This window comes from Chlamydotis macqueenii, chromosome 1 (assembly GCF_036417535.1).
Source record: "Chlamydotis macqueenii isolate bChlMac1 chromosome 1, bChlMac1.mat, whole genome shotgun sequence".
In the NCBI taxonomy this organism is placed as follows: Eukaryota; Metazoa; Chordata; class Aves; order Otidiformes; family Otididae; genus Chlamydotis; species Chlamydotis macqueenii.
In genome coordinates this window covers 58,669,680-58,682,659 of record NC_141556.1, presented here as the reverse complement: position 1 = coordinate 58,682,659, position 12,980 = coordinate 58,669,680, and the positions used below count along the sequence as shown (strand labels likewise).

General features: G+C 42.9%; 1 protein-coding gene across 1 annotated transcript; it reads left to right on the top strand.

The window, feature by feature from the left end:
- Nucleotides 1-1,423: 1,423 nt before the first annotated feature.
- RASD2 (RASD family member 2) lies at nucleotides 1,424-10,229 on the top strand. Its single transcript, XM_010127929.2, has 3 exons — nucleotides 1,424-2,112; nucleotides 6,108-6,387; nucleotides 7,912-10,229. Exons 2-3 carry the CDS (start codon nucleotides 6,117-6,119, stop codon nucleotides 8,439-8,441), a joined length of 801 nt encoding a protein of 266 aa, XP_010126231.1. The 5' UTR covers nucleotides 1,424-2,112; nucleotides 6,108-6,116; the 3' UTR covers nucleotides 8,442-10,229.
- The last annotated feature ends 2,751 nt before the right edge of the window (nucleotides 10,230-12,980 follow it).

Below are 12,980 nucleotides of genomic sequence, written 5' to 3'. Positions count from 1 at the left end.
TGCTGCTTCCCTAATGCCATCAAAAGTGTTTTGCCTTTGTGTTAACCTGGGAGCCCCAAGTCCACCTCCACCTGCTCAGGCCTGACCTTAGTGGGAGCTGCTGCCTCTTGCAGACACTTACAGCAGGACCCATCTCATAACCTGCATGGTGGCCTTCAAAGTCTGTCAGCACAGAAAGATGTACAGGTGTGTCAGACCATGTGCCCGCAACAGCCATGGCATCCTCCTCAACAGCTGCTGACAGCTGCTGTGCAGCACGGGCAAAGGAGAGAAGCATTGTTCTGAGGGTGACAACAGAAACCTCCTTGTAGTCTGAGGAGAAGGAGGAGAAAAAGCAAAGCATCTCAGGAATTCCTCAAAAGCTGCAGGAATTGTTGGCGAGGAGGCTGGAGATGAAACAGACAAGGTAGTTGGAGGAATCTCTGTGTTCAACAAAGAGTAAATTTGCTCAAAGAAAAGGAGAGAAAATTGTGGGAGACCTAAAACTATATTCGGATTTGGGAGATCATGCCTCCCTTCCATTTTCTTGTTGTCAAAATATCTTGAAAATCTCAAAATGTTTTTCTTCCTCTTACCCCTGCCCCTCCTGATTAGGAGTTTTAAGTGTGAAATGCTGAAATACTTCATTTCAAATCTTTCAAAATCAATCTTCTTGACATCTTTTAAAATAGACTTGTAGACATAAACTATTACTTCAGCTCAAAAAGGAAAAAAAATTAAAGTCAATAAACAGTGAAATAAAGTGCAAATACGATTTTTCACTTGGCGTTTAACAAACTCCTTGAATTCACTCTAAATTTTCTTTGTTTCTCTTCTTTTTCTGACCCTCAGTCCCCTACACTTTGTTTGTTTGACCTTTTTCTTACATTTTTATTACCCAGCCCTAGTTTAGTTTTTCATTTATTTAAATATTAATGAAAGAACAGCAGTTACACATTATTCTTATTTCTTAATCAAACCAACTAGTAACCCTAACATAACATCTTTGAGGTTGAGGGAACGAGAGAAAGTATTCCATATGGCAAAAGAATTACAGGAATGATGATCAGAAAGCCCCTAGTTGGGAAATGAGTCAGTCCTCCTCTGTCTAGCAGAAAAGATCAGCACGGAAATATAGAGCCTTTAGAAACAGCTTCTGAATTTACAGCTTGTAAAGTAAGTGAAGTCTCTGTGTCTCTCGTACACATACACTAACTCTTTCCCCACACAGGCATACATACAGGTCTCTGGTGGAAAGACAAGGAATGTGCAGTCTGCAATGCATATGAACTTTCTGTTTAGAAGAAAAAAAGAAAAGATTTTTTTTTTCAATAGGCACAAAATCCCACCCCCTCAGCACCCCTCCTTCCTCTGTGTCTGACACTGACTTCAAGGGAGGAGTTGAGCCAATTATCTGTGAGTCCTACAGAAGGAAAATCTGCAATTTGCCAGTAGTTGTGAGAGCGAGAGGGAGAAAGGCAGGGAGGGAAGAAGACTTAATTGGCAAATGTAAAGAAAAGCCCCTTCTGTCCTAGAAAGAGAATATTTTAAAGCAAATCTCAGACCAGAAGAAAAGAAGCTCGTAGGGGAGGGTGTGCCAGGCAAGACCTGGGGAAGCATAGGTTCACCATAGACAACTTCCATGCCCCATTGATTTTTCCCCATAGGGTCTGAGGCAGCGTAGAGTCAGCGTAGGCTAGCTGTACGCACCCACAACCCTGCATGACTAGGTGTTACTCCAGAGACTCTTTCCCCCCAGCAGAGCCTACAAAGTGCAACTTGCAAGACAAACCAGTGGGAGAGACTCCGCCTCTCCTTCTCTCAAATTGAGGCTGTGAGAAGAGCTCATCTCGCAAAAGGGGAAAGCTACTACTGGTTCTGAGATGCTTCCTTAGTCCCTGTTTGTCGCCTGATCCAGTACTTACCATCCATGGGGGAACGCTCTCTGGAGCCCTGTGGTCCTTCCCAATCCTGCTAAGTTCCTGGGAAATACTAGTGAAGAACTGAGCCCAGAGCAAGCAACGTGGAATCCACAGAACAACAGCCTTTTACAGCAGCAGCTGCCTCTGATTAAAATTATCAGCTTCATCAGACTGCACCAAGACCCAGGACTGCACCTCCAAGGAAAGAGAGGTAAGAAAGCAGCATGGAAATTGGGATAAAAGTAGGAAACAAACATCCCACAGGAGTGATTTTGGTGTGCATTAAAATTATGGGGATGCTAGTAGTGATTAACAAGTGATAAGTGTGTTATGCATGATACAGTTTGTGTCTGCCTATGTCCTTTTTAGCTGGGTGCAGTGAATTATATCGGGGTAGCAAACAGAGACACAAACAGCAGCTGAAGAACAAGGAGTGCAAGAGAGTTAGTTCAGAGGTCTGTTCATGGATGGGGAGTGCCAGGGAGCATACCTCCCAATGGGAGGATGGAAAACTAAGGTGCAAAAGCTGTGGGCAGATTGAATGAGGAATGTCTTCCTTAGATATGACTGTCTGGGTGCTCAGGATCAACTTTGTCCGTATCTCACTGGAATTCAGACAAGCGCTCTTCAGAGCATGCAAAAGCGGGTGCACTGTCATTCACTCCGACATCTGCCTATGAAACAAGCAGCAGTGCTTAGCAGGTAGAAGGCAACAAAGGGAGTCAAAAGAAACGGGGTTTAATGTTGATTTTGTACAGCTGTTTCAGCTCTCTCTGGGCATATGAGCCTTTCCCTTTATTAAGTGGAGATAACACTCATTGCCTGCATTTCTATGACATTTTGAAATCCCTGTGCTGTACCAATATAATACTAATGTAAAGTTTCTAGCATGAAGCCAGTGCATAAAGCAGAAGGTACCACTGGGAATTAATCTATGCTTAAGCATTTAATAAACTGGAAGGAAAAGATGTAGATTAAAGCCAGCTGGAGGTTGTTCGTCTCCTCATTCTCTTCTGATTGATTTTGCTTTATTTAGTACATGAACATGTGGTGTCTCTCTGTTTCCTTTCTTCTGCCTTTAATCTTTTTCAATGTATGAGCCCCTGTGCTCCCCCACCCCCGCGCCCAACCATGGGTGTGAAGGCTGAAGTTTCATTCCTTTTCCGAGGAGATAATAAGACAGATTATATTGAACTGGAGTGGAGGAATAAGAAGACAGAGCACAAAACACAAATATAAGCTCCCAGTTCAACAGCATACTCTGAGTCAGATTTGCAGCAGAGGTGATGAGTAGCAACTCCATGAATCAAAGTGCTGAAAAGCATCTTTTGACTTCACGTGAAATAAAAATGCAGTTAGGAAAGCACAAGGGTTCTCTTGACTGAATACCTGGACAGGTGGAATAAGGACAGCATAAAGTGATTATTTTATAAGTTAAAATCTCCATCTCCTCACACCCGTTCTTCCCCTTCAGTGAATCGACATCCTTGGGGCAAAGTGTCCTGAAATGAGCATGCATCTGCATGTAGGATTTTGCCTTTGATGGAGGTGGGAGGCAGTGTGATTTAATGACCAGAGATGTAAGGGTGAGGAAAGGTGGGAAGGATAGAGTTTGAAAGGTAGGGGTCCTGGAGTCCATTCATATTTCCCATTTGTTTGACTCTGGATGGCCACTCAGCTTCCCTGTGCCTTACTCTCCCCATCTGTGGGTAGCTGCGGTGGTAATGCCTTCTCCAAGCTGTTTAGTGTACAGTGGCATTAACTGAGGTCCAAAGCAGTGGAATTCACTTCAAGGTAGAGGACTGAAGTGCCTTTTGCACTGAAGGTGCAAAAATAACACTCCAAGAATCCGCAGTGACACAGTCCATCTCCTTTGCTGTGATGGGAGTTTCTCTAATCACCAGCAGCTCAGTGGTTACCTGTCAGGCAGCAGTATAATTTGTAGGATTTTGGCTTGTAAAGCTGCTGGCTGGGATCAGTGTCCCCAGCATGCATGGTCTATACAGGACATAACAGACATTTGCTTAAAAAGTGTAACTGCTCACTCCTAGATGTGCCGCACCAAGTTGTACAAAACTGATCATCAGCAGGTGTGAACCAACACAGTCCACCTGCCCTCGTGCAACTACACTGGTCTATCCTCCTCTGAAGAGGTGACCCATTTTGAAATACTGATCCCGGGCTGTAGAGAAGTTTGTAGTTTTTCTCACAAAATCTATCTCCCTGCTTTTCTCTGTCAGCTAAATAAAGCCCGAGAGGGTGAAAGAAAGCATCCTAAAGCAGCCTGTCAGCATTTGTCTGGCCATGGATGCAAGACAGTATCAGACTGGTTATGTAGGAAAGGGCTGACCCAGAGTACGTGGCAGTGTTGTTTCAGAGTCTGAATTTGGTGTTTCTGCACTATTGGAGTCGGGTCCTGTTCTAAATAAAACACAGAGTCCAGTCCAAATATCAGGTGTGCTCCTTTCCGTGACTCCTGCCGCAGCAATCCCAGCAGTACCATGTAACTCCGCATGTGTGTGTCCATCCACAGTTATGTTCTGACATAACTGTCTGGCTCTAATATTATGCTGTCCTGTCCACTGAATATAACTCAGAGTGTAAGCTACTCTGAGGAAAGCATTTTGTTTTCTTCTGTGCTTTAGATAGGGCTGAACGTGCTGTTGGTGTGCAGCAAATTATAGCAATAATAAATAGTACTGTTTTGCTGCTGCCTTGGGCTGTAGCAGAGTGCTTGTAATGATGCTGGATCAGAATTCCAGAGACTTCTTTATTTAGCAGTGACCGTATCTTCACTGCTGCTTTGGTGCTTAGCACATGTTAAACAAAGTAAAAGATTTTAAGCTTTTGACTGAGATAAGTGTCAGCTACATAAAAGCTTGAAAATTTACTTGAGGGAAAGATAGGAATCCAGATCTGGCCCCAGAAATGATCTTTCCGTGTACATAAAGTACTTGCATTGTAATATTAAATAAACAACACCTAAGTTAAATAAACAGCACAGTGGGAACTTGATTATTCTTTAATAAGATCCAAGTAACCAAAATAAACTCTGTCAAAAATGTGCCTTCTTTGCTTTAATGGTTTGCTTTCCCCACACAGGGGTTATATTTTTCCTTTCAGCACACAATTAATTTGAACTGGTACATGAAAAATGTCTGAGCAACACTGTTGTTTTTCTTTTCCTATCAAAGTTTTCTGTATCTGAGTGCTCTGTCAAAATGTGATCTCCAAGGTCTCAAGATGCGTTCTAGTTGTCAGGGCCTGGAAATCTTGTCTAATAGCTATTTAAGATGGCTGTCCATCTTTTCTCCTGCTTGTTCTTAGCACCCGCAAGCACTGTGACACTCACAACAGCTCTGTGCGTATAAAGACTGGAAGTCAAATGAAATCTACATTTCTGCAGCTCCATCCATTACCAGCCATCCTGCTGCAATGCTGATAGTTTGTTGACAGCGAGTTCCCACACTACCAGTCCAAAAAGCAAGATTAAAATCTGGTTTCTAAAAGGTCACTGAAGGCACAGATCTTAGAATGTATCATTTATTTTGTGGCTTAAACTCCCTGCATCAGCAATGAAGTTTTTATGGGACCAGCTATTTAAAGTTACTGAGATGTCTAGCTTCTACTGATGTCAAGCATGGTTCCTGTTTCTGTCTGACTTTGAGTTGATCTCAGAAAATTAGTATTATGCGCAGCTCCTATTCAGGCAACCAAATGAAGTGATCTAGGTCCTAATGGCAGCTGCAGTGGATGCAGTATATTGGGAAATCTGACCTCTGTGTTTACATATCTAAATAAGAACAAAGCCCTAGTGAAAAATCCGGTAATGTCTAAGTGACGCAGATGGTGGGTAGGAACCTGGTGTCTATGTTGAAGCACAGCTGATAAAATTAGCCCTTAATGTTTTAATGAAATAGCAAATTACAATTCAAAACCATGCTATTTTCAGTGTAAATGCCTTCATTTTTATATGACTTTAATAGAAAATTTTAAAACTCAACAAGAAAACCCCACCCACTCTCATTAAATGGGACTGAAAAAGTTAAGCATTACCAGTGAAAAGATTTCTGTATGGACCATTGATCTACTAATGGGGACTGTGCTCCAGAGCACGCATTGTCAAGCTTGTGGTAAGGAGCTGCCCTACTCCATCTTCCATATAGTTTCTGGTCTTTCCTCCAACTCTGCCATTTCCTCTTTCAGGATCAAGCAATGATGAAGACCATGTCTGGTGGAAACTGCACCCTGAATGTGCCAGCCAAGAACTCATATCGCATGGTAGTGCTGGGAGCCTCCAGGGTGGGGAAAAGCTCCATCGTCTCACGCTTTCTCAATGGCCGGTTTGAGGACCAGTACACTCCCACCATTGAAGATTTTCATCGCAAGGTCTACAATATCCGGGGAGACATGTATCAGCTGGACATCCTGGACACCTCTGGGAATCACCCTTTCCCTGCTATGAGGAGACTTTCCATCCTGACAGGTGAGAAGGCAAGGGGAAGTTTGCAGAGGGTAATGGGTGAAAGATCATAAGGACAGACATTAACTTGAAAACTGTAGCCTGGAGATGACTGTTTCTTGACAGGTAGCTAAAGGGATTGCTTGATTTTGTTGCAAGATGCAGTTCTCTAGAGAAATATTTCCTGGCTGGGATGCTCCAGGCACTATAGGGAGCCATAGAGGAGAAGTTCACGGGGTGAAGGTCTGAAATTGAGATGTTCCTCCAGTTTATTTCCCTCCTACATTCCTCTCCTGCTCCATATTTTTTATTGCAGTTATAAATGAATGGCTGAATAAAATCTTATGGGCATAAAGAGCAGAAAGGGATAAAATAAGCATGTCATTATAAGACATAAGCCGTGAAAAACAAATGTAAAATGCACAGGAAGGAAATTCAAACCAAGAAAATCTCAAAGATTTTTTTCCTAAAATTTCCAGCCTAATTCCCTTGATTTGATGTTTGAGTAAAAGAACAACTCTGCTTTTACCCTTTGTCCTTAGTCTATGGCCAATCAAACGAATTAAGGAGGAAAAGGGAAAACGGGGGGGCTCATTTTGTATGCTCTCAATATACGAAGTTCCTGTTGTGAGCTAAGATGTATTCTCTAACTGTGGAAGTGATATTGGAGATATATTCTGCCACAGCTCACAACAAACCTACTTTCTGGACTTGCTATCTACCCTTCTAGCTAGTCAGTGAAACATGAAGTTCACATCTGACTAGGCTAGCATCCACACTCAGTGAGGTCCTAGGGCCAGTTTCTGGGATGTGGATGTGAGCTGTTGTCCCTGAAAGCTCTCTTAGCATATTCCACATGAATGTCATTCAACAAGCAGTGATTTGCGTTATTTTATATTTTCAAAAGGAACTGTAAGTCAGGAAACGTCAAAAGGAAATGCCAGGGGATCTGTGTCATTTCTGTATTTCTTTTTTTCCATGGTCTGTTTCTCTTGAGCAAATGAAATGACAGCAGAGCACTGCACATTGGGAAACCTCTCATTCACAACTTAGGTGTTCGGGACTGACTAGCTGTAAATATTCAGTTCAGATGTTGCTTTGTGTGTTGTGTAACCAAAACATCAAGACAAAGTGGCTACTAGCTCTCCACTCTTCCTGGTGTCAGAAAAGGCTGTGTTTTACACAGAGGTACAAATGAAAGGAAGAAAAAAGAAAAGCAATGCAGCAGAGCTGAGATAGAAAGCTATTTACAAAACAGAGAAAAAGAAGCAATAACTTGCAAGTCCAGTGCAACCTAGGAACACACAATTGGATATGGCTGAAGTAACATCATGGCCAAAAGTCTTCCCCATAGCAATACAGAAAGGTGTGGGGACTTGAATTAGAAGAACTGGAATTAAAGTACAGCTGAGTGAATAGATTCAAAAGGACCAAGCAAAAAATATGGGGAGGAGATGGCAAATAAACTTACTGCTTTTTTAAAATCAGCTCCTCTTACACAGGCTATGACCAACAAGCCTTTACAGTATCCTTTTTTTTTAATTGCAGGGGATGTTTTCATCCTGGTATTCAGCCTGGACAACAGAGAATCTTTTGATGAGGTCAAGAGGCTCCAGAAACAGATCCTTGAGGTCAAATCTTGCCTGAAGAACAAGACCAAGGAGTCAGCTGATCTCCCCATGGTGATCTGTGGCAACAAAAATGATCACAGTGAAGTCTTCCGCAAGGTACGCTCAGATGAAGGTGAGAACCTTGTCTCCAGTGATGAAAACTGTGCTTACTTTGAAGTTTCAGCCAAGAAGAACACCAATGTGGATGAGATGTTCTATGTCCTCTTCAGTATGGCCAAGCTACCTCATGAGATGAGCCCTGCCCTCCACAGGAAAATCTCCATTCAGTATGGTGACACTTTCCAACAGAAATCCTTCCGGATGCGCCGAGTCAAGGACATGGACGCCTACGGCATGATCTCTCCCTTTGCTCGCCGGCCAAGCGTCAACAGTGACCTGAAGTATATCAAATCAAAAGTTCTCAGGGAAGGTCAGTCAAGGGAGAGGGAGAAATGCACAATCCAGTGAAGGGAGCTTGCACTTCTGTTTGAAGTCATCATCCACTTGCAGTGCCTTAAAGAAAAACGGTCTATGGAAGCACAGAATGGGCTCACAGGGTTCATCAAGAAAACCCAGCATGGAGAAAGGATAACTCTTCCTGCAGATTCTGCTGAGTCACGAATGTAAATAACATCATCCTTGTAAACATCTGGGAAAAATCATATGCCTGAGATAGGAGTGCATTTATCTGTCTTTGTAATGTAGTTCCTCTTCATTCCCCTTTTTGTTTAAAGAACACAGACCTGAGAAGTAAAGACATTTCAACCTCATCCTCACAAACAAAGCAGGTCAAAAGTGCACAGAAGGCATTACCAGTTACCCGGCATGCAGCTCTTGCTAAGAGAGAGGAGGTTATTGTGTACGCGCGTGTGTATCTGTATGTCTGTGCGTACGTGTGCATGCATGTGTGGAGCACTCCTTTAAAAAAATGGGACTTGCATCTCAAAGGGCCACAATCTTTACTGAGGCTTCCCGGATTAGGAGGGGACTCTCTATATGGACACATGACTCTACTCGCTTCTGAGGGGACCTGCATTAAGAATCTTGATTTTATGTTTGCTGGGACAGTTATTTGACATGAATGTTGTTTTGTATTATAGGTTTTATTTGGGATTTGGTTTTTTTTACTGTCTGGGAGTGGGTTCTTAGCAAAATCAGATGGCAAGTGTGTTTGATATCAAAACAGTGTCTACTTTCTAGCAGTGAAAGGTGTTTTTCATCTGTAAAACTATATAATGTGTACATTGATTGGAAGTGAAATAGTTCTGCAAAAAGCCAATACATTTGACTGCTTTGCAAGCCTGGTGTGATATTGTTTCTGAAAGCAGCCATACCGACTCTGAACACTGTAGTACAAATGCTACCCTTTGCCTTGCTGGCCACCAGAGGAATGGTTCCTTCCTCTGCCTGTATCAGCCGAGACTGACCAGATTCATATGTTGGCTTAGGCCACTTCAGAGGCAGGATTAGGTTTTTCCTTCACAATTAAGAACTGAATGGTTTTAGGGCCAGCTCCATCATATTTCTTCTGTTAACATGCCTCTAGTCATTTTGTTCATGGATTTCCCTGTTGTCTGATACACATTTCCTTGATGGAAACCTTTGCACTGCAAAAGTCCTTCAGAACAGAAGCTTTATGCTGGCTGTCCAAACAGGGCTGAACTGGCTGGCCAGATAAATCTGGGGCCATAATTCACTGCTTCCCTTTCTCAGCCTGCTCCAAGCCTCCTTGTCATCAGCTCTCTCCCTGTTCTACTTCTGGCTGTGTTGTTGGATGTGCTCCTGTATGTTCTCAAAGCCAAATATATTATCTCAGATGTGAGTTTGCCATTCTTGCTGACTGGAATGAGATGCATCCACGTATAACTGTGGCCAAAGCATGGCACCAAGACTGTACACAACAGTAGAGTATATATGTTCTATATACCTCAGAATGACCTCCAGATACCATGTCCCTCCCTCACCCTCAAATTCTGTTCTTGGATGTATCTGCCTTGCTGTGTCCAGCGCAGAGCTGTGAAATAGTTCATCTACAATTTCACAGGAAACGAAGACTGATGGTTGTCTAGAAAACTTAGCCTCTGAGACTCAAAATCGCATAATCACTTATTAGTTCCACCCTTCATTGGTACTGTATATTGCCTGGTAAAATACACTGTTCTTTTATTTCTGTTGCCAGGGCAGCACCTTTCAGATCATGTCCTCTTCCCTGTCTATAAATATGTACATGGTTTATGATTAAACTTGTTTTATTTATTAGCTGTGTCCTGGTCCTTCTTCACTTTCTCCAAGAATAATGAGGAACGTCCTATTGTTTTTGTTGTGCAGGTGCAGCTAGTCAAGTGAGTTGTGGGTTGACAGCCCTAATTACATCTCCAGTAAGTTCTGGAAGAGCCTTTTATGTCCTCCAGACACCAGGGGCTACACAATTTTCTGTATGGAATAGAACCGTGTCTATATCTACATATCTACATTTCTATCTATCTCTCTATTTGAACATTGACTTATATATACAGATATCCTCACAAGCACAAGCAGACAGTTACTCTTTCCCATGCTACCTCCAACATGAGAGAACTCCTTCACACATAGAGCTGGCATGCTCATCCCTGGTGCAATTTAATGTGGTCTCCGCAAAGATATCACTGTTCTTTTCAGCAGGGTCTCCATCTGACCATCTGCAGCTCTCAACTCTATGAGTCTTGGTCCTCCTGAGCACATGCCCACCTCCCTACAGACTCTCCACTCAAGTGCACAACTACTGAATGTACCAGTGATCAAGCTCTGGGACTCATGTGTCACAGGGACACGAGAGGGTTGAAGATGGAGTGAGAAGGGCACGAGCATTGGCCATTGGCGGGGTTAAGGGGCTCAAGGAAGCTAGAGGAGAACTGCTTACACTATAGACCATGTGGTACCTTACTGAGCCTATGTCCGCTCTTCCTGGCCTGCTCGATAAAACTGAATTTTTAAAAAGCCTTCATAATCATCATGTCTCTGCCTTTGTCTTACTACACTGATCTTACAATTATTTTCCCTATTGTCCTTCCATCTCCACAAAGGCATCAGCTTTCCTCACCCTTCCATGTCTTCTCATTCCTGCCTTTTCCATCATGGATATGAAGCCACAGGGCTTGGAAAAACGTTGTAGTGACAGCAAGGGCATGAGAGTAGAGGAAGCTGAAGGCCAAGGAGCAGGTCCTCACAGAGGATCCCATGGGAAGGCCAGTGAGACCCAGCTTCACAGCCCAGCTTGGCTTGTCAAAGGTCAGGGTGAGAAGCATCTGAGAAACCGGCTGGGAGTGAAGGTGAAGCAGCATTACAGTCACTCACGGAAACAAATGGCAATAACCAGGTAATCTCATTAAAGTAATCCTAGTCTTCTCTCTGCATTTTGTTACTGATGGTAATTGCTTTTGAAGTTAGATTATCATGCTCCTGAGGACATCTATTTTTTTTTGCTTTTATTATATTGTTCCACTCATTCTATTAACATTCATCTATTATTTGGGCTCTAGAAGTGCTTACAGCCCCTAAAACACACAGTATGTGTATCAGTTTTTTATTCACAGTTAGCAGCCATTATGTTCTGTGAAAACGGCTGAGACTGGAAAACAGATAGCACAGCTACCTGTCTGCACAGGGGGCATAAGGTAAGGCAGGAAGAGGAAAGGGGAGCTGTTTCTTCCCTGTTAACAGCTGAAAGTGTCTGGCTTGTATGACAGAGTAGGGAAGGGCTTTATGGGAAACTCTATTACACGTATGCAGAAACTGAGAGACCCTGAAAGGAGCAAAGAGCAGACCTACAGCCAGGCCTCAGAGGCAATGGAAACAGAAACGATGGGGTTTTTTTCCCCCTTGAGATTCAAGGGACCTGTACAGAATTTAGTGTAATCCAAGAAGTTATTAAAATGCACAGGAGTAAGGGCAAGTCTGGAGGAAGGGATCTGCCCGGCAAAGATGCTCCGAGCAGGTGTACCCTTACTTGCTCTTACCTAGCGTAATTAAGTTGCTTTATCCAATAGCTACCTTGTTTTAAATTGCAGCATACAAAACCTAGCACTAGTGATAAAAAGCCTCGCTGATGTTTTTTTTGTGTACTTTCAGGACAATGAGTAGGGATGTATACCTGGCTCAGGATCAATCACATCCTGATTTATTTCATACAGTGCTCTACACAGCAAGAAAGTCCTTGTTCTGAAGAAATTACAAGTCAACACATTATAGGAGCTACTATAAACAATGACAAAAATCTAATTAAGCCACAGGGTCAGTACAGACCAGGAAGGAAATAGTGGTCATGGTGAATTAAGTAAAAAATAAATTGAGGATGGGAAGGGCAGAGCAAAAGCCTGTTTTGACATCCAGAGGACTAAATTAGGCTTCTGTTCTGAAGGATCCCTGGGAGGACTGCTGCCACCAGGCCAGTCTGACACTAGAGAGAAGCTTTCATGGTGCAGCCTCACAAAAGGCATTTTCTCCTTCAGATCCCAGGGTGAAATAGGTCTGATTATCCGGGAGGCCAAAGGGATTATTATCACAAAGGAAAGTAGGAGATGGTGGAATAATTTTTAAAAGGGCAGCAGAAGAGAAAAGAGCTTCACATGGGGGCTCACAAAGGTAGGATGTCAACAGGAGCTTGGGTAGGTAAAGAAGAGAAAAGATAGGCTGGAGTGTATGCTACAAAAAGTACCTTTCACCCTTATTTCATTCTTCTCTACACACAAGTAAAATCTGAAGATATTCTATTTAGCTTTTTTGTCCTTCCTCAAATGTTAATCACCACTTACTGCTGTGTAGGACCCAGCCCCTACCTTTTATCACACCTTTTGCTGCCTTAGCTTTATCCTCCTGTCAGGTACCATACTGTGGGCTGCCTTGCTATCCCTGTCCCAGTGTCTTGGCTAAGGTAGAAGGTTACAGGGAGAGGTGTTTTTGAAGTAAGTGATGATTATTTGATTTGATTTGAAATCACTATTACTCTTAGGGGTTTTATTAGCATTATTG